The sequence below is a fragment of the Trichoderma camerunense genome (genome assembly GCF_050948025.1).
Source record: "Trichoderma camerunense strain CBS 138272 chromosome Unknown V8C40scaffold_12, whole genome shotgun sequence".
NCBI classification, from domain to species: domain Eukaryota; kingdom Fungi; phylum Ascomycota; class Sordariomycetes; order Hypocreales; family Hypocreaceae; genus Trichoderma; species Trichoderma camerunense.
This window is the reverse complement of record NW_028145358.1, coordinates 1,216,213-1,241,852: the sequence shown is the minus strand read 5'-3', so window position 1 is coordinate 1,241,852 and position 25,640 is coordinate 1,216,213. Positions and strand designations below refer to the sequence as shown.

The 25,640-nt window shown below is 51.2% G+C and overlaps 8 protein-coding genes and 1 non-coding gene across 9 annotated transcripts; 5 read left to right on the top strand and 4 right to left on the bottom strand.

The window, feature by feature from the left end:
• Positions 1-341: 341 nt before the first annotated feature.
• On the top strand, positions 342-2,012 carry V8C40DRAFT_249843 (S-adenosyl-L-methionine-dependent methyltransferase). Its single transcript, XM_083216839.1, has 3 exons — positions 342-517; positions 579-814; positions 874-2,012. Exons 1-3 carry the CDS (start codon positions 403-405, stop codon positions 1,768-1,770), a joined length of 1,248 nt encoding a protein of 415 aa, XP_083071837.1. The 5' UTR covers positions 342-402; the 3' UTR covers positions 1,771-2,012.
• Positions 2,013-2,099: 87 nt separating this feature from the next.
• On the bottom strand, positions 2,100-4,690 carry V8C40DRAFT_249840 (Metallo-dependent phosphatase-like protein). Its single transcript, XM_083216838.1, has 4 exons — positions 4,361-4,690; positions 3,461-4,297; positions 2,867-3,393; positions 2,100-2,803 (listed from the first exon to the last, which is right to left on the bottom strand). The coding sequence occupies exons 1-4, from the start codon at positions 4,373-4,375 to the stop codon at positions 2,416-2,418; spliced, it is 1,767 nt and encodes a 588-aa protein (XP_083071836.1). The 5' UTR covers positions 4,376-4,690; the 3' UTR covers positions 2,100-2,415.
• Positions 4,691-5,427: 737 nt separating this feature from the next.
• V8C40DRAFT_249839 (uncharacterized protein) lies at positions 5,428-6,806 on the top strand. Its single transcript, XM_083216837.1, has 2 exons — positions 5,428-5,829; positions 5,975-6,806. Exons 1-2 carry the CDS (start codon positions 5,673-5,675, stop codon positions 6,607-6,609), a joined length of 792 nt encoding a protein of 263 aa, XP_083071835.1. The 5' UTR covers positions 5,428-5,672; the 3' UTR covers positions 6,610-6,806.
• A 2,444-nt stretch (positions 6,807-9,250) lies between these two features.
• Positions 9,251-10,128, top strand: V8C40DRAFT_249835 (uncharacterized protein). The gene has a single exon (XM_083216836.1). The coding sequence runs from the start codon at positions 9,568-9,570 to the stop codon at positions 9,934-9,936; it is 369 nt and encodes a 122-aa protein (XP_083071834.1). The 5' UTR covers positions 9,251-9,567; the 3' UTR covers positions 9,937-10,128.
• Positions 10,129-10,931: 803 nt separating this feature from the next.
• Positions 10,932-11,708, bottom strand: V8C40DRAFT_249831 (uncharacterized protein). The gene is made up of 2 exons (XM_083216835.1): positions 11,262-11,708; positions 10,932-11,206 (listed from the first exon to the last, which is right to left on the bottom strand). The coding sequence occupies exon 1, from the start codon at positions 11,574-11,576 to the stop codon at positions 11,283-11,285; it is 294 nt and encodes a 97-aa protein (XP_083071833.1). The 5' UTR covers positions 11,577-11,708; the 3' UTR covers positions 10,932-11,206; positions 11,262-11,282.
• Positions 11,709-12,752: 1,044 nt separating this feature from the next.
• V8C40DRAFT_50126 (class I SAM-dependent methyltransferase) lies at positions 12,753-17,935 on the top strand. Its single transcript, XM_083223044.1, has 2 exons — positions 12,753-12,962; positions 13,081-17,935. The coding sequence occupies exon 2, from the start codon at positions 13,184-13,186 to the stop codon at positions 17,666-17,668; it is 4,485 nt and encodes a 1,494-aa protein (XP_083071832.1). The 5' UTR covers positions 12,753-12,962; positions 13,081-13,183; the 3' UTR covers positions 17,669-17,935.
• A 910-nt stretch (positions 17,936-18,845) lies between these two features.
• Positions 18,846-22,891, bottom strand: V8C40DRAFT_249823 (uncharacterized protein). Its single transcript, XM_083216834.1, has 5 exons — positions 22,600-22,891; positions 21,751-22,547; positions 21,015-21,701; positions 20,666-20,962; positions 18,846-20,612 (listed from the first exon to the last, which is right to left on the bottom strand). Exons 1-5 carry the CDS (start codon positions 22,722-22,724, stop codon positions 19,051-19,053), a joined length of 3,468 nt encoding a protein of 1,155 aa, XP_083071831.1. The 5' UTR covers positions 22,725-22,891; the 3' UTR covers positions 18,846-19,050.
• Positions 18,848-18,926, bottom strand: V8C40DRAFT_t143. The gene has a single exon. It is a non-coding gene; the product is annotated as a tRNA-Arg (tRNA).
• Positions 22,892-23,715: 824 nt separating the features above from the next.
• On the top strand, positions 23,716-25,358 carry V8C40DRAFT_249821 (uncharacterized protein). The gene has a single exon (XM_083216833.1). The coding sequence runs from the start codon at positions 24,024-24,026 to the stop codon at positions 25,059-25,061; it is 1,038 nt and encodes a 345-aa protein (XP_083071830.1). The 5' UTR covers positions 23,716-24,023; the 3' UTR covers positions 25,062-25,358.
• The last annotated feature ends 282 nt before the right edge of the window (positions 25,359-25,640 follow it).

Below are 25,640 nucleotides of genomic sequence, written 5' to 3'. Positions count from 1 at the left end.
GGCAGGAACGGACGAGGCAATTGTCATGCAGATGGTAGACCAGATCGTCCTTCTGGGAAGGCACGATAGCACCCTGATTTCTCATCGCACCTTCTTTTCTACTTGACTTGCCGTTAGTATTAAAATCTTGGTAATGAATAAAGACATGATGACATTATTCTATGGCTATAGTAGCCTTCTAAGCTGTATTCATTGTAAAGACCTTAGTGATTGATTTATATATTATAATAGTATATACTGCCTACAAAGTGTTAGAGTTATAACAATCGTCAAGGAATCAATCCGTCTCGGGGAACCCCATTCCGAGGTATCACCGGCGCAAACCTTTTTGGTGACCTCATCACCACCACCAACTACCAGCTACTGGCAGCATCTTCTTCCCACCCACCAAAACCAGCCGAAATGTCGCTATTCCGCGGCCAATTGAGCTCCAAACACTTCAAACAACTCCATACCATTACCAGCAGTAGCAAAGTCCTTCGCCGCTTCTACTCCTCCTCGAATCGCACAATTCAAGGTACGCCGGTTCTCGAAAAAAAAATAGACACAGACAGCAAACCTCTTCTTTTTCCTCACAGAGTACGACGTCCTTTTCCTCCGCCAGCATGGAGCCAAGCACGCAAAATGGCACCTCTCGGCTCCCTTGAAGCCAGAGTCCCGCGTGAGGCTTTCGTATGGCGCTTCCATCCCGGGGTCTGAGCTGATCGGCCGTCGTATTCTCGATGTGGTCCGCGACAGCGCTGGCAATTCCGTGGTTCTGCATGAACCGTCTCTTGCAAGCTACATTATTAACAGCGAGCGCCTCGCCACACCGGTAAATATTTCTACATGGATCCAGCACACTGCTAGATTTGAGAAGCTAAACAATTCCAGATCTATCCCAACGACGCCAACACAATCGTCTCTCTTCTCGACCTCAACCCTTCTCGTCCCGGCGAAGACGACCAAGAAGATGAATCTCCTCCTTTCGAAATCTTCGAAGCCGGTACAGGCATGGGCAGCCTCACCCTCCACATCGCTCGTGCCCTACACGCAGCAAACCCGCCTCTACCACCTACTCTTCGACAAATCCTCATCTCCTCCCCTTTCAAGGCTCGCTACGATTTCGCCACTTCGAGAGGCTGTCTAGAAATCTCTCCCGAGGAACAAGCTGCTCTCGACGCATATGCTTCTTCCCGTCGCGCAGTCTTACACACTCTCGATCGCAACTCGAAGCATGCTCGTGCTGCATACAAGCTCGTTCGCAACTTTCGCCGTGCGCAGTACTTGCCCTCTGTCGATTTCCACGTCACTTCCGTAGACGAGTTTATAAGTCGGCGGCTTGAGCAAACAGGAGGACAACCTTTTCTCTCTCGCGCCATTCTCGATCTCCCATCAGCGCACGAGAACGCCGAACGTGTAATCGAGGCCTTGCATCCCAATGGCCTCCTCATCCTCTTCAAGCCCTCCATCAGTCAAATCGCTGATTTCCAAGCCTGGTCCAATGAGACAAAACAGCCTGTGCGCATAGAAAAAGTCATTGAACTGTATTCTACCACTGCATCGGACGGTGGTGTACACGACAGTTCTGGCGGAAGACATTGGGACGTTAAAACGGTAGTGCCGAGAGCGCAGCAGGGGGAGGACGGCAACAATAAGCCGGTTCAGGTGATGCGACCAAGAGTAGGCGAGCGTGTTGCTGGGGGAGGATTTGTTGCTGTACTGCGGCGATGGCCTATTTCTGAGGTGCCAGTCCAAGAAGCTCCTGAAGAACCAGAGGCTCAAGAGTGAAATCGACATCTCACCTAAGAAGATGTGGTGGCGATTTCTTGTATATATGGTGTCATTTACATATTTACTAGATAGATGTTTTACCTAAACGCTGATAGACTAGATCATAGAACCCGTGTACACTTTATAGCAAAGAGGAAATTTTCACTCTACAGGATGGGGTACGTCGGCTATATCTGCCTTATAATCACCAATACCATCTGTCAAACCAATTTCAAGACACAAACATTATTGGTACAAACGAGATATGAATTAAGAAGCTTTCTTTTTCCAATGAGTAAACACATTCATTCATTTATTCATTCACACATACGCCCAGTTGGAGTTGTATTCATTGGTAGTAGTAATTGTGTAGAGAGACAAATATGTGGATGATATCTGGTGTGTTTATATATAAATGTTTTCCAGTCATGTCCATCCTGACCCGGTCCCAACTCTCCAGCGCCATTTCATATAAAAAATTTCGCATCCCATCCAATAAGACTCGAGAGAAAGCTGAATCTCTTCATTTGCATAGCTGCCAAAACAATGGTAATAATACTCATCATACCCAACGAGTGACAGAGTTACCATATAGTAGTCACTTCACTTTCCAGCAATTCCCTTACATCCCCACGATAATATGATATATAATCAGCCGCACTCTTATACTCTTCGCTGTTGCTGCTGCTGCTGCTGCTCCTCCGGGGGCGGCGGCGGCGGCGGCGGCGCAAAATACGCCTTCCCAGCCTCCACAAGAATCTGCTGATCAATGCGCGACTGGGTATCGCCGTACTCGACCCTCTTCCACGTCGTGATGCGGGCCTCCTCGGTGTCGACCTCGAAGAGGCGCAGGCGGCGGACGTACCCGTCGTAGCCGGCGTACCCGCCGAAGCCGATGCCGCCGGAGTAGCACATCCACATGGCGGGCACCTTTTGGACGTCGTCGGGCTTCTTCTCCGATAAGAGGGGCAGTTTCTCTTCCCAGCCGGGCAGGAAGGATTTGGTCTCGTCACCGTGAGAGGAGAGGGAGCAGTAGTCGTTGACGTGGTCACTAGGGAGATAAGACGTTAGTAAAATAAGGGAGGCCGTATGAATTTTAAGTAGTTTAACTTACTGTCCGGCGCTGACCATGACGACGCCCTCGGCAATGAGAGCATCGTGGAATCCAGTGTTAAAGACGGGTGCAGTGACGCCTTCTTTCCATTCTCCCACACGGGGCTTATCCCAATCCGCATACTCGGTAAGTGGAATGTGAATAAAGGCAATGTCCATATGCCGATGGGTATATCCATCATGGTTCTTTTTGAGACTTGCGCTCGTTTTCTTGAACCAGTCAATCTGGTTCGGCTTCACCCAGTCGTAGCCGGGATAATGACGCTCATCAGGGGAGTAAGAATGAGTGTCGAGGAGATAGATGGTCAAGGCGGAGTGGTCGTTGTGGCCACGGGCCAAGACTTCGATGTAGTAGTTGCCGACGCCGTCGACGTCGACGGGCCCAGCTCGAGATAGGGAGTATGGGAGCGTCTCCATCAGGGCCATTTGGGCTTCACGCGACATGGATTTTTCGTCGTCATGGTTGCCGAAGATGGCGGCATAGGGTATTTTGCGCTCAATCAGGAGAGAGGCGTATTTATAAATGGCCTATGATCCAAGTCAGCATCACGACTCTGATGAATCTACACAGTTAGACTAGAATAGGGCAACATACCGAAGGTGCATCAGGGGCTGTATCTCCATTAACCTGGTCGCCGCTCAAGATGACCAGATCAGGCTTCTCTTCGTCAAGCATCTTGGTAAGGAAATCGAGCGTCCTGGGGTCGGCCTCGCATTTGCCCCCCTTGTAGCCATCCGGAACAGCATCTCGACACTCTCCAACGCCGGTGCTAAGGTGCAAGTCTCCCACCTGCATGATTTTAAACCGTCCATTGTCGGGAATTCTAGGCTTCGGCTTCTTCACCTCGTGTGGAGGTCCCCTCCGCACGGTCAGATGTGCGCTGAGGAGATTCCCGCCAGTGCCAAGATGCAAAGGTCGCCCAACAATCCCCCATCCGTTGCGCGCCTCAGTTGCGTCGTCGCCAAAGATGACATCGACATCCGTCACAGCAGCATCCGAGTCGCTCGACTTTTTATTTCTAGAGCGCTTCAGCCATATACCACCCGGCCGGGGTTCCCAGTGCTCGTTACCGTCGGAGACATCTCCGGGATTCAGCGAACCGACAGAGACGCCGACGACAACCTCATCCTCAGCCGTCAACTCCTCTTCGTGCTTGCGACGGACGTGGAGGTATGCGCTCGATGTCCAGGTCTTGCCCAGGTATAGTTCCTTCTCGATGCGGTGCCACTCGTTGGGATTCAGTTCGCAGGAGGAAAAGGGCTTGAGGCTGGAGCAGGTCGCAATGGTAATGTCGGTGACTACCAGGCCGGGATGGTGGGAGGGCATGTAGTTGTGGAGAGCATTAGGGAGGACTCTGTAGTTGCGATCGAGGAAGAAGATGATGATTGTGGTGATGAAAGCTACGGCGCCCAGCTGCGTGAGCGTGCGAACCTGATGGAGGCAGCTTGTCAGTATTCAAGGCTCAGGCACAAGAAGATCGGGCCAGCAGCATACAATACGTCGCGTCATCTTGACTGCAGGCTGGATATCAAACAGTAGGATCGGGTTTCGGGGATGCGCCGCGCAGCAAAGATCTGCTTAGTATCGCATCTTCATGCAAACGAGCATCGTGGAGGTGTTCACAGTCGGGATTCGGATATCAGATCAGATGCCACCTCAGCAATTCGCCGCCGCCGCGCACACACGCCAGCCAGTAACAAGCGGCTATTCGTACAGCAATACAGCAATTCGAGATCTCTAGGGGAGGACGCTGAAGCTCTGGTCGGTTGCCAAATAGCTGGTTCGTTGCAGGTGTCGACTTTTCGATGATAAGGCCATAATTCCACAACTCGATACAGGTACGCAAGTCAAGGGGTCAATACCGGGAAAGGCGAGATGAGCCACCGCAATTGGTCCGAAGCCAAGTCGCCAAGCCGCCCCAGGCAAGGTTCTAGACGGCCTGGCTCCAGCGGGGACTACAAGAGCTGTAGGGAGCTTCGGGCCCTGTAAGTTTGCTGGAGGGGCCCCTAAAAGCCGGCAGCGCCAGAGGCAACCAGGCACTAATGCAAGATCTAGCAGCTAGCGAGGCATCGTTGCACGGCACGGGATCGAAGAAGCAAAACTGGCCAATTTGCGGTGAAGGAATCCAACGTCATATTATTATGGCATTGCTGAAGGGATATTACGATGATGTGTAAGTGTATAGTAATAATGAGGTGAGTTCAGCTGCAGTTGCTATTGCTCAGTGGGATGAGTTGGTTGGCACTTGGGGGCTGAAAATTGATGTTATAAGGAAGATCCCGGGTAAGATATATGGAGAGATGGAAAGGGGAAACAGTGACATTTGGGGGCAGCAAGTCTATCGCGAACGAGGATATGTAGATATTAACGCAATCAATGGATCAGAAAATAATAATAAAAACTCATAGGATTCAATAGAAGTAACCATATGCCTCTAAAAAGATGTAAGTCCAAGTTACTTGAGCAGCAGTTCCTGGAGCTTGCAGAGCTCTTTTAAGCTTACTGGTCCGTGCGCATTCCTGGTGCAAATCACGATCCCCAGCCTCGTCCGTCCTTCAGTCTCCGTAATAGCGGCCCAGATCGCGTCTCTTCCCATCTCGACTTTCTCTCTCCTCCCTCTCCGCCGTCTCTCCCCATCGCCCTTTTTCTCTTCTTCTCGCGCCGCTTCCCGGCAATTCACCTCGTTTGATTCCATTTCGACCACGACCGACTTTTCTTCTTCGTCCGCTCCCTCAGCCTTCAATTCGTTCCGCCACCGCGACCGCGACATTCTTTTTTTCTAAACTCCGACTTTTTTTTCTTCACAATGGCCGACTACACTGCCCTCAAGGTGCCGGAGCTGAAGAAGCTCCTGGCGGAAAAGAAGCTGCCGCAGACGGGCAACAAGGCCGACCTCATTGCGCGCCTGCAGGAGGACGACAAGAAGAACGCTACCGCGTCAGCACCCAACGCCGACAAGCCTGGTATGTAGCTGTTGCGCCTCTCCATTTCCTTGCCGCAAAATCATCACCACAATCACCATCACGTCGAGCTGGAACGCGCGAAACGGAGCAAAACTACGTTGAGCATTGGATGGGACAGCGAACGCTAACAAAGACCCGCCCCCAGCCGAGTCCAAGGAGGACGAAATCAGCTACAGCGACGATGAACCCTCTGCCGCCTCAAAACCTGAAAAGGAACAGGCAGCCAAGCCCGCCGAGAAGCCCGCTGCAGAGCCCGCCGTCGCAGCTGCAGCTCCGGCAGACAAGGACGAGGCCAAGCCAGCCGAGGAATCCGGCGACAAGGCCGCCGACGAGCCAGCAGAGGCCAAGGAGCCCGCGCCGTCGTTTGCCATCGGTCTGTCGTCCACCACCGCCGACGAGGAGCTTAGGAAGCGCGTCGAGCGGGCCAAGCGCTTTGGCACCGAGCTCGACGACGAGACTAAGAAGCTGGCCGAGCGGGCGAAGCGCTTCGGCGTCGACGACTCGGAGCTGGCCACGGGGCTCGACTCTGCACTGCCCGAGAGGCCGCTGAAGCGTGGCCGTGACCGCAAAGAGGGCGACGGCAACAGGCCCGGCAAGCGACGCAGCCAGGACCGCAGGGAGCAGCAGCCCTCGGGCAACGAGAGACGCAGCGGCCGCAACAAGGGCAATCAGAACCAGGGCGGCAAGGGCTCCGGCAAGCCCAAGTTCAGCAGCATCATAGAGGATCCTGCTGAGAAGGCAAAGGCCGAGAAGCGAGCTGCCCGATTTGCTGCGGCGTAAAGAAAGAGAAAAAGTCAGCCGCAACGTTTTTGCTGTGAATTATTTTGGGAAAAGGGGGGAAAAAGAGAAATATCTGGAGATGAAATTCTATCTTTGTAATGAGAAGGTTTTTTTTGGGAGGGACGAAATGGGAATGTATATCATATGAGAGCGCTTTTTCTAATAAGAGGCTAAAACGGCGTTGTTCGGTTTTGAAACTACATTGTAATGCTTGAAGTATAAACCTGCTGTGATGTTGTTGCTACTTCTGTGATGCTGCTGTTGTATGTGGTGATGGCGATGGTTACGTTGGTCATATTCACAAGGATACGTATACTCGTACACACTTCTGCTTTGGCTGAAGGCAACGCTGCTTTGAACGACAAGGAACAAAAATTCCCTTGATCCATAAACGGCCCTTCTCCCAAACGAACCCAGCAGTGACAACTTCATCTCAAGCTCAATCACCGCAGCATTCACAAAACTTTTTCACACGAGACACAAGTGCCCTTTTTCACATGCAGAAAAAAAAGACGCACATCTCCAACAACAAAAGCTGCAGAACACCTTATCCTCCTCCCTTATGCGTAACATAAACAGATCAAGCTATCACAATCACATATACTAAAACCCGTGATCTCCGCACCATGCCCACATCCTAGCTCCCATCACACATATCACACCTCCCCGCTCGCCGAAAAAAGAGACGAAAAAAATGGCCTCACGGGAAGATGAGATCCTCCGGGCACCACACTTCTCTGGCTTATCTATTTCGCTCCAATGTGATGTATCGTCTAATCAAAGATTACTCGTAAATAGTTATATAACTAGGGGGGGGGGGGGAGTAAGGCGGTACTACTGCTACTTTCGTACTTGTGTACGGGTACTACGGGTACGGGAAGTCAATCTTAGTCCGTGAAGCTAGCTTGCAGAGATTTTTTGCGAGATATCATATTTCTACTATTCCCACATCCGTTTCAGTTGGACGGTAGTGGGCTTTCGTCTCGCTGAATAAGAGGCCAAGCTTACGCGCCGGGCAATGCAGGCGAGAGAGGATGTCGCTAGTCGCCCTGGCAGCTGGAAGTGGGTTTTGACAGAGGACCAATAGCAGCGAGGAATATCTTGGTGAGGCCATCTGGTCTAGAAGATGCTAGTCGTAGCTATCAGACTAAGAAGGATATTCTCGGGGAGAAGCATTAAAAGTGTTAGGAGCAGTCAACGGAAATATGAAGGGGGAGAAAGGGGGATGACTGCTCGGTCTCTCCTCAGCTGAGCCACAGACGTGAGGTTGTATCGTCGACATGATGGTGATTCGTTGCCAGACGTCAACACCACTTTCGACTTAGACCGAGACGAGAGAGAAAGCCCGACAGCGCCGTTTCTAGCTCTTTCTCGAGCATGCTCCGGCTCATATCAGATATTGCAGGCCAAGGGACGGTTGGCCAATATGACAACAGACTAAGCTGATTGTCCGAGACATCCAACAGTGAAAAGAGTCGTGCCAGAAATATGCAGAAAGGGGGCAAAGAATAGGCAGTTTACATGTAGTCAGATATCAGCTGCCGCGTCAATCAGTCAACAAAGGCCAATCACTCGGCATCCGGGCAGCCCTTTCGACTCCGCCACCAACATGATGTGTCATACAGATGGACCAACAGGAGGTTCAACAAAAGATCCATCCCAAGTCGCCGTGAGAAGTCGTTTGGGACCAACGCGCTAATCCCGCATTTCGAGCAGGAAAACTGCTTCCACTGATAATCAAGCGCCCCAACCACACCAAGGAATCTAGCGGCTCGCTCGGTCGTCGACTTTGGAGGTGAGACGAGCAGAGCAGAGATTTCACCTCGGCGAGCCAACGTCCGTGCCTTGTTCCCCACGTGTGTCGACCCAGTCGGCTGCCATGATTCAGTGCTCAAGAAGCAGAAGCCCCCAGGAGTGGTTGGATGGTGTTGGACAGTGAGGCACTTCTCGTCACGTTACTTGGAGGCATCGAAATCCGGGAGCCAATGGCATGCCGGAAACCCTTGTTGAGCTAAAGCGAGATGGGGTCCTCGCCTGGCGTCTTGCGCATTTTGATATTGATCGATGGGCAAATGGGGTGTGAAGGTTTGGAAGGGCAGGGGCCGTGGCCTGATTCGCTAGCCGTGCTGTGAGAGAGTTGTGGTTTCAACAGCAGCATACGATGCACGCAAGAACAGGTATATGCCTCTTCGGTAATGTGCCGTGTTAGTAAACAATGCCGACGTTATTATGCCTTGACAAGCCGACACCGGTCAGCCCAAGTCCAGAATGCCTTGTCTCGGTCCCGAGCGACTCTTGCAATGCATTGATCCATGTTTGGGCAACAAAAGGCAAAAAACAACAACGAGACACGTCATGAAGACCAAAGAATGCAATGGCTGCATACGATGGCAAGATGGCAATTCTGTCCCTCCAAAATGTCGTCAGCAAAAGCGCCGGCCTTGGATCTGGCGATTTGACATCAGCCACAGGCCACCAGCCCCACCAGGCCAACTGCGGGAGCGGCCACAGCGGGACGTGCCACGTCACAAGCCTCACTTTGTTCCCAGCTGTGGCCAAGTGTGGCGAAGCACCGTCAATGCGTGTCGATATTATTAGACAGGTTGCCTCCGTCCCATCTTGATGCCGGCTTTTGCATTTCGTTTTCGTTCTCGAGATATGCAAGAAATGCAATGCGATGTCAACAAACAATCCATCGGTGACTGACTGATAGACATGGCCAGCTCATCCAGGTCGCCACTAGCTTTCCATGCCCTTGATGCAACTTTCAGCTCCGTTGTGCACCCCGAGCTGTTGGGCCAAGGCATACACAAAGCACGGCTTTTGGAGAATGACTGTCCCGACATCTGCCGCATGCTTAGCGTTCGGGATCAGGGCGTGCGGCTGCAGGGAGAGCAAAGGAAGACCTGTTGCTATTATTGTCAATCCTGTACCACGTCGTCTTGATTTGCTCATCGTATGGGCCATCATGGATCAAGTGCTCCGTACTCTGCCGGGCTTTGCTCAGCAAGACGTGTGCGGGAAACCATCACGAGACCCAACACGGCAAGCTGTCCGACTTCTCAAGGATTCCGGTTGAAGTTTTGCAATGGCGATATAATCAATTTGAGTTGCAAAACGGCTGAGGCATGTTGTGTAATTAGCATGCTGGGGTACGTTCCTTGTTTGCTAGTGATGTTGAGAACGAGGCGTTCTGGTTATCGGGGGTATCCTGGCGAGCAGGGGACGGGAAAGCATTCAGTTGGGGCGAGCAAAGTGATTGGAAGAAAATCAAAAATAGTAGCCAATGGCAGCGCAGAAGCAGCCGCCCTTCTCCTCAAATATTGACGAATCGCCTCTTTTGCCAGGTTCAAAAAGTACTTGACAATATGTACACACTCGCTGAGGCCGTGCGTTTGATGAGAGAAAGTGGACAAAGTGAGCCTCCAAAGCCGGATGCCCACTTGGAGTGAAGACCCTGGTCATCCTTGCTTCCGCGGTGTGATAGTGGTGGTGCGACAATTTGCGGCTGGCCTCCGGGATTATCTGTAGTGCAACAACGGTCTAATATGTGACAATATCGGAAATGACAAGGGAAAAAAGAAGAAGAGGAAAAAAAAAACTTGCACTTCTGCTAGCAATTATTCCCCTTTGCCGAAGGGCTGGTCGAAAAGCACGAAGCAGATAGGGCCGCAAATGCATGGTGATCTGCTAGCAGCCATACCTTGTAGTGCCTAATGCTCCCCAGCTGGTTACATGCAGACGGAAGATGCATCAGAGGCCCATGCAGGAGCATCTCTCAAACCTGAATAACGGCCGACATCTGTCCGTCTAGGCGTTCATCTGGAGAGCAATGGATACGGGCGTAGGATTCAGTGCTACCACCGCACAATATCCAGGCCTCGCTGGTTGGTGTCTCTCGGGCAACGGGATGACTGTTGCCCGTGCGTGGATGCAAGAGTGTGTGAGAGAGGCGTGGAGCGTGGATGCAGGTGTTTTTTGGTTGTTCGCCAATTGAACGAAGGGATTCATCTCCCAGATCCAGACAGACATACGCGCTATTCGTGCCTAGCAGACGGCCAGAGTTAGCATGTATGTAGGTCTACAAGTCTAGTAGTTAGTGTTAGTACGCGGACAGGCCTGAAGCTATTATTACATACCAACCAGCGCATGGAGATGACAGGAAGAGGCGAGATGGAGGCAGATGGATCTATGCGGGGCAGATGGAGAGAGACTGAAGCTTGACATGTGCAAGTTGATGCGCGTAGCGAGAAAGACGAGTCGATGCAAGTCTTCCTTAGTAGGTGCGATGCTGGTACTAGCAAAAAGTGCGGAGTAATACCTGGGCCAATGTACCTGCTCATCAAATCAAATCAATACGATGGATGCAGTGCTAACTGACTTACGCCCTCCTCCTCCAGCTACAGATACCGAGCAAACTAACAAATTAACAGGCAGCACCCTTTGGAGCCTGCACACCACCCCGTTGGCTCTCACCCTCCATGGCCTGCAAAATTTGACGCCCACCGATGCCGTCCAGTAGGAGAAGGTGGATAAGCTAACGGCGCAGATCGTGCGGAATGCTGAGACATGCAGACACCTCGTCCTTTGGATCGACCTGTCGGAGTCGTCAGAAATGAGACATACATGGCCAGGCAAGACATGTCTCAGACATGCATACAGCCTCTAGCAGTCTAGCAGACGACACCCGGCTGTGGCTGATGCCTCTCCCTAAACGGGCGTAAGCTCGGCGACCACGCCCAGCTGCCTCTCAGTCTCGCGTGCCGGGATATGGAGGGAGGAAGACATGGGAGATGGCGAGAGCGAGAGGGAGTGAAGGGTGCCATGTGGCCGCCAACAACAGTAGCAACAACGCCTCTCGATGTTGATAATGACGGTGACGACGATGATGATGATGGCACGACGACGACAACAACGGCCACGACGACGGCACTTGGCCTTGAGCAAAGCGACCGAGATGGGGGCATGTGGCCGTCAGTCTGGCTGCCTACTCCGCCTCAGCCTGGACGTACGTCCAATATGCTGCCAATTGCGCGCGACGGCTAGCCTGGCAGCGACGACGACATCGCGCGCCAATGAGTCCCTCGCACGCTGGATTCCCTCGGCCTAGTCCTCGCCGCTGGGCGCCTCCAGGAACCATGGCAGCCTTTCATCTTCAACGGCGAGGCCAAGCGGAGACCTCAGACCCTCGGCCGCCCCACCGCTTGCTGGGGATTTGTGATGCTTGGACTGCCAGGAACAGACGCTGTGGCCAGCCCTCGTGCCCAATCGCCGCCTCGCCCTGCCCGGCCTGGCTCTGACGAGATTCCATAGGACCACGGCCGTGCTTTTCATGCGCATGGCATGGCGGCGCAGCTGCATCTGCATCTGCAGTAGCAGCAGCGCAGTGCCACTGATCTCCCCAAGCTTCCGGGACCCTAGCATGGCGAGCATGGACACAGACTGGCCATCGCACTGCCTCCGATCGGCCACATTTGACCGCCGCCCAAGCCCGTACACTACAGTGGCCAGGAGGACAGCATGCCATCATCTGCTTTGAGAATCTTTGCCGTCTGCAGTAGACGTGGACAGTGACAGCAGAGCATGCCTCTCCACAGGTAGGCTTTCCCAGGCACTCGTGTCAACCACTCACGATGCCCAAACCGGAGGCCTTCATCGCCTAAAGAAGCAAGACACCCACGAGATGCCAATGATCGTGTCTACAAAGGCTGCTGTGCTCTTCCCTCCACTCCAAGCAGCCTCATCCACCTGCTTTCCCCGCCTCTCTCTCAGTCTTGTCAATAACCAAGTCTCGTTGGTTTATTCTCAGTCCCGACCACCGGGCCTCGTTTCGCCACTCCACACCTACTCGTACTTCTTTGCCACGCTTGTATTCGCAAAGGGACCAATCGATCCCCAGCTGGCAAAATCCTTTCTCAACTCGACATCCCCCTGTCGTTTGCTCCAAGCCAAGGGCTCTCTCGGCCTGGCTCAGTCAATTTTAACCTACTCACAAGCGCTCTCTCAGCAGCACTAAGCTACTCCGTACCTAGTTCAGCTTATTCCCGTCTCGGGCTGCATCCCCACTCCTCCGGTCCTCTCAGTCTGCCGGTTCTTTTATACTACCGGCACTCCATCGTTACATTGTTCCCTTTTCGTACACAATAATTTCTTTTTTCCCTTCCTCGTTTATTTCTTGAAATAGCCACTTACCTTCGCTTTGGACCCCTCGACGGAAGTTTCTTTGCCTGCTCCGGAGCTCTTCGACAAGACTTCCTCGTAATCTGCCTTCATTGCCGGATTTGGCTGTACCTTATCGTGTGCCAGCAGCTCTGCTAATAGCCAAGCTTTGACCTGAGCTCGCGGCCAACAAGGTGAGCAGGCTCCTTTCTATTAATTAATTACTGATGGGTCGAATCATTACCTGTGCTCTTTCCCAGCACCTCAATTACTACATAGTAGTTACGTTGCATCTGCTGACATCTGTGCAAGACCAATTCTTGACGTGAAATACCCTTTGAACAAAGTATGCATCTCTATACATCATAAGAGGCATGTTTGGAATACTACAAACATCCCACGAGGTTGGAACAGTATGGCATCCCCCAAGGCGGGATATGGATTACCAGTCAGGCCATCCGATGGCTTGCGAAGGCGGCCCGAAGACTCGAAACTACTGAGTGGTATTCCCAAATCCACCTCCCGGACGAGCGAGAGAGAAACGGATATCCCGAGACTGGTAAAACAAGACTCATCACAGCCACGTGCGGCTAGTCGAGTCCCTCTTCCATCTTCAACACGCCGCCCCTCTGCTACTACACAGCAATCCGTCCCAAAGATTGTCCCAGATCGGCAATCAAAGTCATGGGGCTCGGCCACGAGCTCCTCTGGCTACTCACGATCCCATACACAAACCGAATCAGGTTCTTCCTCTTCTAGCCGGTCATTTGATAGTAGCTCAAAGTTGGGGCAAAATGTGCCGAGACGGAAGAAGCCCTCTCTATCGCCTGAGGTAGGCACTCTGCCTAGTGGCTCTCCTGGTGTAGGCCCTAGTTCCCCTAAGGGTCAACCGCAGGTAATGATGGATTCGGCATTGGGGATTCAGTTTAATCGAAACATAACGGCCAGCCCAAGCACCATTCAAAGAGAAGAGCCAGCTTCGAAGCCGGTCGGTCAGTCTCCCGTCATCTACCCTGAGCTAGATCGCTATCGTCATTACGATCGAGCGCACAATGCTTTGAATAGGCAGGGCCCGGACATGCCTTACCGCTTGGCTACACATGACCTTCCGCCGCCAACTCCAGGGAGTCTGCTCTTCTCTGCCAACAGCAGTCAGGTTAGCGCCATCAGTGGTAGCCCTTCTACCAGATTTTCTGCATCGCCTGGTCCGGGACCATACAGCCGAGACACGACGCCAACCTCAATATCATCTCAGTCCCCTGGCCTCGTTATTCCCAGCCGCGGCTTCCCATTGGCAAAGATTCGACAGCACAGCCCCGCCTTTACTCGCCCACCTGTTACCCGACGAAGGACGGGGAGTATATCAAATGAGGTTGATATTATAAGCGTTGATCCCCACGGCCTTGCTGCCGTCCGAGAGTCGTTGACTTCCTCGTCATCAAGCTCTACTGTCAAGGCCGGCATCAACCCAAAGAAAGAAAGAAGAGGTGGAAAAAATTTCGCAGCACCGCCGCAAAGTCCCCCTCCACGGAAGTCATCGCAGAAATTCCTCTCAAGCGAAGATGAAGAAGAGCTATCTCCCAGACAAAAACGCAGACCAGAGGCCCAGCCAATAAATATCTCATCCCCGCCAAAATCTGCACTCCCGCTTCGCAACTATCAATCACCTTCGCCGCAGGCTATGCCACCGCGCCGGCCCAGTCGAGAGGGCACCTCTGACCTCAAGTCCCAGCTGTATACCATTCCAGTCATCCAGAGTAGCTTGGCACTCAGGGCGATCAATTCAGAAAGACGTGATAGTGAGACTACAATGTCTCCTCCGCCTCCTCTTTCAACTATGCAGACCAACAAGAGTGCATCAACGTCGAATCTACTCACGTCTGAGCAACCTACCTCATCAGGCAAACTGACGAGCAGGAGAAAGCTTAGCGTGTCTGGCCCACTTGTGTCTGGCCCATCTGGACCGACTACTAATACGCCGTCCCCAAATATCAAGAGCTCTGGCCCTCGTTTCCCGTTCTTTGGGCGCAGAAAAGCTTCTTCAGAGAACGCGCCCACTGAAAAGGATAAGAAAGACAAACAGAAAGTATCTCGAAAGGGTCCGGCAGCTGGCACGGGTCATGAAGGGTACGGACGACTTGGTGCTGTTCGGCGGCGAAGCGGAGTCATTGCCAATCCTCAAAAATCCAATGAGAGCCTTGTCAGTGGCGACTCTTTCCTGGCTGACCGCATCAATCCTGTCGTGATTGCTGGAGGAGCTGTTGTTGAGAACCGAAACGCCAGTGCAGAGCTCAGTAGGACGGAGAGCAATATGAGCTTCACAACAAACGAACGTCCAAGCATTGATTCGATAGCCAACTCAACTACATCTTCCATTTCAAGGGATGTGCCTGGAACAGGACTTTGGCCCTCGGCTATTCCCCGTGGGCAGAATTACACGAATGCTCGAAGGCCATCTGACAGCGACACTAGCAGTGTGGCTATGGGTTCTACTCTGGCATTTAGACGATCCGTTCAGCGGTTGAAGTCATTTCCAGACGACCCTCTACAACTGCCACGACCAATCAACACCAGTGGCGTGATTACATCGCCCATGACTAGCTTTGATACAAGCATCATGTCTGATGAATCTTCCATCTTCAATCTTCAGCAACAGCCTTCTCATGAAATTCCCAATCCTCATCCAGCTCCCAAGAAGCTCAAGAAAAAACCCCGGTCTCCAAGGAAATGGAACTTCTTCAGCAGATCGAACAACCAGCCCAAGCCAGACAAGACAAGCGAACCTGTTGCCGTCACTGTACAGCCAGTGGAGAAGAAGCCGGTAGCTTTTTACACCATTATGGATTCACCGGAGCAAGAATCTGCCCAGCCTGTAGACCTCAAGGAGATTTTGCGCGAGGCGGATGCTTACGCACGCTCACCTGCCAAGATAAGTACTCCTGAGTTGCAGGCAGAGGAAGCTCAGTCGTTTGGCACTTCACGACCGCAACCTTCGGCGAACATTCTACCACAGCCTCTCTCACCAGTACAAGACTACTTTGCTGTGGCCGATGAGCCAGCTGTTTCTCGTATGGAAGGAATACCTCCTGCAGCAGTAACACTGAGCTCTGGGAGACCTAGTCGCTTGGCACAGGTGGGAAGGATACCGCAGGTGGTGAGCAACCGTCAAGAAAAACCCTCTCCCCGCAGTTTCTCTCGGCCTTTTATGGGAAATGAACAACTTTCTTTGCATATACCCAAAACACGCGGTCCAGGCTTGAATACCAGGATGCCCAATTTTTCAAAACCATCTCCCATCCCGGATACCAGTGGTGGTGACGGCTCAACGACGGATGCGGGCACTGAATTTTCCTTCTTCAGTGAACCCAGGTCACGTCTATCTCCCGAGCCTACAACTACACAAGAATTCCTCGCCTTTTCTCCTCCTCGAAAAGATTCTGACTGTACAACAAGCTCGACTGAATCTTGTGTTTCATACAATTATGCAGAGGCAACTGCTGTTATTCCCAAGCCTGACGACCCACCTGCGGATGATGAGGTCTGGGATGAATATGACGATCTTCTGGGAGAAGACACCGTTAAAGCTCGGCAGTCTACCACGTCTTCCAGGGGCATTCCGTTCCATCTCGAAACCTACCAAGTGAGGCTGGCAAGAGAGAAGCCTCTCGAATCTCTCGAATCTCCAACAATCGCCACTGATAACCGTAAGCTGTCAACCATTTCAGATGCGCCGACAGCTTCTACTACCTTCAGTGCCGATATGACGGAGAGAATTCGAAAGGCCTTTCAGCCCCACCCTAGCCCTACGGTGCCGTCACCTGTGCCAGAGGTCGCAGAACAGGGCAATGGCCGGCATTCTAGGAAGCCTAGCGCGGCTGAAACCATGCGTCACAGCATCGCCTCTTCCCGCAAGTCTAGGCAGTCTGGCTCGTCTACCTCTTCTGAAGAATGGACGCCCCTGGCCCAGGTGAACCTTCGTGTAGGTTCCATGACCGTCTCCAAGTGGCTTAGCTTTGGCCAAGTTCTCTTCAGCGACATTCGACATGGCCTGGGCCGTGGCCAAGACTCTGTCGAGCGCCCGTCAATTCTCGTCATTGACGGACTCGGTAATGACGATTGGTCATTTTATGCCGCGGAAACATACTCGGCTGCCCAATTCTTCAACCTCTCTCCGCGAGCCCCTTTGCCTACACCCGATGCAGAAAGCTCGGCATCGCGCTATCCCCTAAGCCCACCCAACCATCGTCAAGTACAATATCTTTCCCACCTCGATGAGTTTCCCTTTGCTTCGAATACTTTCAACTGTGTTGTCTATCGATTCCCGGCGGCTGCTCCGGAATCTCACTATGAGAATATCCTTTCTGAAGCCCGTCGTGTTCTCAAGCCGGGCGGATATCTTGAGCTGTCTATCCTTGACGTTGATCTCAACAATATGGGTAACCGCGGGCGCCGCACCATTCGTCAGCTCAAGGAGCGCATACACGAAACGTCACCGGAGACTAATTTGGCGTCTACTGCTGATTTAATCGTGCGCCTCCTGGGCAAGAGCGGCTTTTCAACCATCAAGGCTGCCCGCGTTGGCGTTCCGGTTGCAAGCTCAATCACGTCCTCCGATGACAATTCCAAGGGCAAAGGTTTAGCTGAGAAGAAGACGAAAAAGTTGTCCAAAGATCAGCCAAGCTTGGCGGAAATGATGCGAGATCAAAGTCCAAACGCTGACGAGGGCATTACTAACATGGTATCCCGAGTTGGACGTTGGTGGTATTCTCGATGCTATGAGAACGGAATCACCCATTCTTCTGGAAGAAGCAGCATCTGGAACGACAAGGCCTTGCTCAGGGAATGCGAAGAACTGGGCACCAGCCTCAAGCTGATGGTCTGCAGTGCCCGTGCGCCTTAGACGATCAACAACATCTAATTATATCCCGCTCAGTGTGTTTTATATCTCTTTCTTACTTTGTTTTTGTTTCATCATCTTTCATTTTCTCATACCTTCCTACTGGTACTTGGAAGCGACGATACTGGAAAAAAATTCTCAAGATTGGAAGACATGGCGCAAGCCAATCCTCAAGACTGGATCTTTAACGAGCATGATTCGACCTTCTCTTATCTTCTCTTTCTTTTTATCTTTATTTCTGTCTTTTATTTCTCAGTATCTGAAGGGTTGGTTGGGCCTTTAATAACGCAAATCCGAGACTGCTACCATCCCTTCAACGAATGAGTCGCGAACAGCATATATACGATGGCTGTTGAGCCTCTGTTTTAGCGTGCGCTGCATTTTAAGTCATACTGCTCGTTTCCTCATTTCCCATCTCTTTCTTTTTTTATATCACGCCGCCGGACGGGAGGACTAGTTGCCGGACACAAAGACCGATTTTACTCTGGAAGATTTTTTTTTTTTCTCTTTTCAAATATGGCATTTTGGGGTTAAATATTAATGGAGATGGCTCGCTCCCTTTGGAGGGCACTGAAGCAGAACGCAATGGCAGGCCGGCGCGCTCTGCGGATGTTGTCCTTTGGATAAGGGTAACTCTCGACATATCTGAGATTGCAAACGAGAGGAAGAGCGGCAGGGGGAGGATTTCATACGAAGGGAGGTGAAAAAGTGGGATTTGGTTTTTTGCTGCTTTTTTATGAAGCGATTATGACGACGATGACGATAAACATGAATACCTTTTCTTCTTTTTCTTGTAGCGCTGTATATAGAGATACCCGCCAACAATTGGTAGAAATTTGAGAGTGAGAATGTTTTTGGCTGGGACTTGAACTTCTTTGCACAAATAGCGAGCGGAAGGCTTTTTTGACTTATATCTATTTTGAAGATTGATACACCAGACTCCTAACGATCGAAATGACACAGTAAACCGCCACATAAAGAGCAAACCTTGTTTCCCGAACCCTACCATCCCGCCACACAAACACCACGCGACCTCGTCGTAAATAATAAAACTCAAAAACACCTCGCTCAACCCATTACCGAAATATGATAAACACCGACCAACCAAGCCCAAACGAACAAAGGCGTAAAAAAGAGAAGAGCAGCTAGCGTACAAAGCTGCAAAAAAGAAGACCAAAAAATTGACCGAGACAGGGGTCGAACCTGCAACCTCCTGATATACTAATCGTAGTCAGACGCTCTGCCATTGAGCCACACGGCCTGTTTCTTGTTATTGATTTCAACTGCCGAAATCTCAATTATAGCCGGCACAATGGGCGAACAGCGCTCCATTTCATAACTGAAAGCCTTGGAAACAAATAGTCATGTAGTCGAAGAGAGGAGTTTTATAGAGTCCCTCTCCTTCTCATCTCTCTCAAAAGGCCCATCAAGGCCAAGACTTTTTCATCTCGGCAGTCGTCGAAAAATGGCTCACTCTCATACATCTCTCGCAACTTGGATCCCGTCTCAAGGGCCTCTCCTTCACGGTACAGTTCAGTCGCCGACTTCTTTATGGCAAGAACATCGAGGTAGAGCTTTTCCGCTTCAGCAAACGCCCGACGGCGGGAAGCATCCCGAAGCACAGCCTCTTCCTTGGATCTGTTTGAGTGACCTGCCTGAGTGATGGTATTCATCGAGTTGAGTGTTAGACGGCGTCGGGCTCGCGAACGAAGAGCTCGTGTTGGGGTATCTGTTCCGGACGAGATAATCGAACCCGTCTCGTCTTCCTCTCCCAATGCGTGGGCTCGCCAGCGACTGCTTAATGCTAGGTTTTCCATCGTAGCTGTATAAAGAGGGTGAGCTCTGCCCAGCGAAGCGGCCATGATATCCAGGGCTTTTTGATACTTTGTCTTGGCATCTTCGTAACGCCAACGCATATCGTCAATAACGGCTAGCTTCTGCATCGCATGTGCTGTGCTGGGGTGCTCGGCTCCAAGGGTCCTGGTTTTGATCTCAAGCGACTTTTTGTAGAGTGCCTCCGCTTCGTCTATCGCGTTGCTCTCCTTGGATACGTGGGCAAGCTCATCGAGGGCTTCAACGGTAATCGGGTGGCTCTGTCCAAACATGCTTTGGTAGGAGATGTATACTCGACGGTATAACGCTTGCGCCTCCTCCATCTTCCCCAGCTGTTCCAGCGTAGAGGCGAGCTTTTGCACCGTGCTCACAGTCGCCGCATCTGTCGGTCCAAGCTCTGCCTCTTGCCGATGCTCAATAATTTCATATTGGTCCTCGACATAATCAAAATCCCCCAAGGCAGCAGCGGCTGACACTTTTGCCAGGGCAACACGGAAGCCAAGAGCTTTGTCAATCGACGCCAAGTCAATATTCGTCAAGACTTCTGCGCTCTTTTCGTGTTGTCCTGCTTGTTGAAGCAGCGATGCAAGAGATAGGGAGGTTTCGATCCTCTCCTTAGCGTCCATATTCGATTTTTGTCGTAGCGAAAGTTCAAAGCAACCAATAGCTTGGTCTATCGCACCTTGTGTCATGCATACATTTCCCAATACCTGCCATGCGACGTCATCCTCATCGTGTTCTAGAATCCCAGACCAATCATCATAACAAGTCTTTGCGTGGGGAGCCATGATTCTTCCAAAGTCGTGGATTTCCGGTAGACTCGACGAAGCTGTCTCCTTTTCCCGGATGCCATCTACGCAGATGTTGCAGGCCAGCCATGCGTTTTCCTTTTGTTCTCCATCTTTGAGTGTTGCCCGCACATACTCACGGGCCGCAGGGTCTAGTCTAAAAGTTTCAAACGATGTTGTTGAGGAATTTGTGTCTTGCGATGCTGAGGGTGAGCTGGGCGATGAAGTTGCTGACGGTGGTGGTGAATCAGAAGAAGCGGTCTGTATGAAGTTTTGATCAAAAAGGTATTGTAAAACGTCATCAAGTCGATTTGCATCTTGAAATGCTGTTTATCAATTAAAAATGAGTTCGTGATGGGGTATTCTTAGGAGAACGCACCTCTAATTTCCGCAAAAGAATCCGTAAACCGTGTAGGCGTGTGCTTTGGCTCTTTGGGCCGACTGAACAAGGCAACAGGAATGACTGTGTATGAAAGCATTGCGCTAACACGAAGTACTGTTCTTGTGACGGAAGACTGGTCCAGCGTGGAACCTAATATCCGAAGCGGCATATTAGAATCGAGCTCCTTCTGGTATTGGGAGATTTCGAGTCCCTTTTTGCTGATAGTAGAGGCAGCAATGGCTATGCTCTGAGGGTGACATTTGAGCTGCCGTACTAATCTATACGCTGCTTCGCCTGCATGGAGCTGTCAGTTGACTCAATAACTCGAGGGAATGGTTCAAAATACCTTCTGAGCCGGCTCCCAAAGACTCGACCCCAGCCGCAGAACGAAGCAGTTCCACCGCTTCTTCATCCATCATGGGCCCGATACGCAATTTCTTTCCCCATATACAGTTGCTACTATCCCTTGAAGTCTGGATAATCTTACCCGTGAGCGTGAGGGGAATGAAATCGGATATATCGAATGATGGTTCAACATTGTCGAAAATGAGGAGCCATCGGTCATTTTCAGGTCTCATCAACCAATCTTTGACGGCTCGGACTACAGCCTTGACTCTCAACCTATCTAACTGTTGAATGCTTTTTACTTTGAGCATATCTTCGACTCCTGTGAGTCCAAGTTCGTTTTCTACTCGAGTTCGATCAGTGTTCTTGGAGTAGTACTGGACCAGGTTATTGGCAAACTCCAGATAACTCGTAACGACTGTATCCCAACTCTCGGCCCAGATCCAGAAGACAAACGAAAGCTCGTTCTTGTTGACCTCGGCATAGTCTCTAGCAAGAGTGGTCTTGCCAACGCCAGCATCTCCCCATAGGCCGGCGATACTGATGTTCAGGGCTTGCCGATCTGGGGACGGTTTGAAGCTCGCCTCGACGAGTTCGAGCAGACTATTTCTATGTATGATGACGCCCGGGTCACCGGGCAGCCTGTATGGAATATCGAAACCTTCAGAGAGGTATTCTAGGTGTTGATCTAGATCCACATTAGTATTATTGACTTGAAAGTGAAACTGCGCGCTCACCCGTCACATGGTCAAATGCCTTTCGCTTCGTCTCCAATAGCCCGGATTCTTTGGCTTTATGTATCATTTCGCGGAACTTTTCTACAAATGTCTGGTAGTTTGCATCGCGACCCTCAAATTGGATCAAACCCGAATGAGTAGCGGACAGGCCGATCCGCACACCATCCGAGCCAGACATGGAATGCCGCTGTTCGACGACAAACCCATGTTCCGACCGCTTCGTCTCATGAAAGGAAAGCTGCGGCAGGGTCGCTGTGATTGCCTTGAACGCCTCCATCTGACTTTCCAACCATTCAATATCATGCGCCTGCATGGACTGTCCGCGAGTAGAACTTGGATGGTCATTAAACCCCGACGTCGTCCTTCGAATGACATGTGCAAGCGGTGTTGGCGATAGTGGCCTCCCAGGAGACAAGGTGCCCAAAAATGCAACTCCGCAAGTCGACAGTTCAATGTCTTTGAGCTCTGCATCTATAGCCTCGCTGGAGATGATGAGAGCGCGTTTGACGATCCACCCTCCTAAGCTATGGGCGATGAAGAATAGTGGTCGTTCGTTTGTACCATCACGACTGCGTTGGCTCCCTAGCTCTTTGACCAAGTCCAAGGCCCTGCCATAGAGCACGTTGCGTACAAGATATCGGTAGTTGGCTCCATCAGAAATATAGCCATACGTCATGATCCTTGCGTTGGGAATATCCTTTGCGAGAAGGTCCTCCAACCAGGATTTGGACTTGCCGCCTTCAAGCGAGATCCATGATTTGAAACCTTGTCCCCCAAGGCCATGAACGGCCACGATGCTGCATTCACTCAGTTAGTTAAAGTATCAGGGCATGGGATGTCTGAACCTACTCTATTTCTGCATCTTCGGGGTCCTGCACAACCTGCAAACCGCTTCCCTCTGAGCTTCCTTGTCGTGTAAAGGCGCCCCGTACGCGGTGGAATAAGCCCTTGAAGGACGACTCTCGCGAGTCCATTTGGTCAAATATTGGGCGTCGAGAAAATTGTGGTATGGTTGATCTTTTCACTGGGCATTTCACAAATGATGGATTATAATGCGCAAATCCGAGGCTCACGAACTGCGAAGACGAAATGATGGAAGTGTCAAGTTTGGGAGTGGCACAAAGGAGCTGAAAGGGAGAGATGACGGCCTGACAACAACGAAGGAAGTGTGGCTGGTGCACAATAAATACAGAAGGTGATTCCCTGTATGAGCTTATGGTTATAGTGGCTGAGGGTGCTAAAAGTCAGCATGTGCCTCCATGTTTCTTACACAATTTACAGTTCTACTTTTGAATCATACCAAGCCAACATACAGTACCATCCAAATTCAGTCCAGCCCTAAAGTTCATGGCCTGCCATCGCCAGGCAGACTTTGGGATGAACTGGTTGGGTTGCTACTTTGCTGGTTTGGCTCATGGGACCTACTAGGTAGTGGCGCGAGACTCGGTGCCGGTCATAGCCATCCCGTGTTAGCCAACATACGAGTACCGAAGCCTTTACAGGCCAGAGTTGGCCGGTGGTGGCGATGAAAAGCCAACCTTGGAACTGTAAATTAAAGAGTTTGCTGGAATTGATAAGGAAAAGCCTAGAATGAAGGTTGTCTGATGAGGCTGCATGTACCTGGCGGAATCAAAGTTATACCTCTTATAAGCGCTTGAAGTGAAACACTTGGATCAAGGCACACACTTGCTACCTTTGCTGCTCTTCTTATTGGGACTTGCTTAACATAAGGCATCTATTGTCAATACCAATAAAATGCTCAGCAGACACGAAAACGCTTCCTCCCCGGCCCTTGAATAGCCGCTGCCTCGTTCTAGAACCTCGATGACTGGCATCAATCTATATGTGGCGCAGCGAGCACACACCGAATCACAGGGCAATGCCAGGCCTTGTGGCGCAGCCTAAACTTAGAAAGTGGCGGCCTCTCTCAGGAACAAAACAAACGACGTCACATGCCACATTTCAAGGTCATCAACCAATATATGACTGATGCGGCGATGCGTTTCTGAGAGAATCTCGGCGATTGCAATAAACGTAGTCTAATTAGAAATAATTTCTGGAACAGCAATACTCGAATAACTATTTATTATCTATCACCAGCTCGAGATTCACCGACTTCTTTTACACCAATTACTTGCATTACTAGCTCTGCCAGAGAAAGTAAACAAAGTAAGCTGAAATAGCCCTAGCAGATCTCTGCCGCTATTGCTTCTACCTGCCTATATCCATTGGCTTTAATACTCCAGTCGCCTGCTTCTTTTTCTTCTCCTACAATGTCTACGGCTGTCGTTATAAACCCGCAGCCTCACAGCAGCCATCTGCCTTCAGTCTTTTCACATACGCACCATCATATCGGTAGTAGCCATAACACTGCCAACACTCACACCAACACCAATACCAAACTTGCTGCAGACGCGATGCCTCACGCTCACGAGACGAAGCCTCTCTGGCTCATCCAGCCACGCCTCGACGCGGGCGTATATCGCGACAAGCTGATCGGCAGCGTCGTCAAATACCCAGACCTTCCCACCGAGCGCCATATCCCCTACCGCACAGGCGCAAAGCTGCCCCGAGACATTGTCCCCGATCTCGACCCCAAGCCCATCCAGGTGCGCAACGTCAAGTTCTGGACCCGTCGCATCAAAGATGCAGGCGTATCGGCGTCGCTCAACGAGATTCTCGAGGCGTTTGTGGACCGGGCCAAGGAGGACAACAGCGAGAAGATGGCCACGGTAGCGAGGATATGGCACATGGACTCGCCGGGCGAGAAGTTCAAGGAGCTTCTCAAGAACAAGGAATATTTCGAAGAGCTATTTGAGTTGCTGCGGAGTAACCACGACCAAGGCTACTTTATCACCGACATCGTCACCTTGACAAATATGGAAATTAATGATTCAACCAGTCGCTCGTCAGGTGTCGGCGCCGAAGTCAAGGTCCCCATCCCAGAGCCTACCTTGAACGTCAATATCGGCGCTGGAGGCCGTTTCCAAGTCCTCCGAGAAAAGGGCTACTCGGCATACTATGAAGAAGAGACCATTGTCTTCCTCGGCTATCGACTGGTGCGGCTTGAGAAGGTCGAGGGGACGAGAGCGAAGCTCGGGCGCCTGTTTCTTGGCTCCAAGGCCGGCTTTACAGTGCGTGATGGGTTCGACTATTGGCCAGAGTTGGTAGAAAGGGCTGTGGAAGGGAATGCGGAACCGTTCCTGTCAGCGGAAACACCCAAGGAAGAGAAGAAGGAGCTCGGAGAAGAAGAGATTGAGTTTGAAGCGATTGTTGACGAACTGGGGTTTGACTTTGAGGTGGTGGGATAAACTGCATCTTTTTTTCGCATGGCATTGGCGTTACGGAGCTCTTGATTGCATTTACCTACATTAGCAGAGCTACTATATCTGCTTGAGAAACCTGGTCCATTAGAGAGACCAGGTCTAGAGTGTTAGATTATGATAATGAAATAATTGGGTGGTTTGGTCATTTACTTGAATACCTTTACAAATACTGGGAGTGCATAGAGATAAATCTTGATGGCTGCTGGGAAGACACTATTTGTAATTCAGCACACCTCTTCAATGGTCACATGGATTTGGTTATAGATAGATGATAGCCTAGGCATAACATGTTTCCTTTGATAGCCCCCGCAGACGCCAACTGATGTCCGTAAACCAAGTCCGTTATTTACATCCCGCAAAGCCTATAAGCGTCTGATGTTGGAGAGATTGGATCGGATGAGGTGAGACCCATACATACCCGTTTCCCACGTTTTCATGATCCCACTCTGTTGGGTCACACTTTGTGATACTCTCCGCACCCTCGGATCGGTTGAAATGGATGCATGTGGTATCGAGTTCAGCCGCACACTCCTTCACTTGACAACCCCTCCCTTGTGCCTTTAT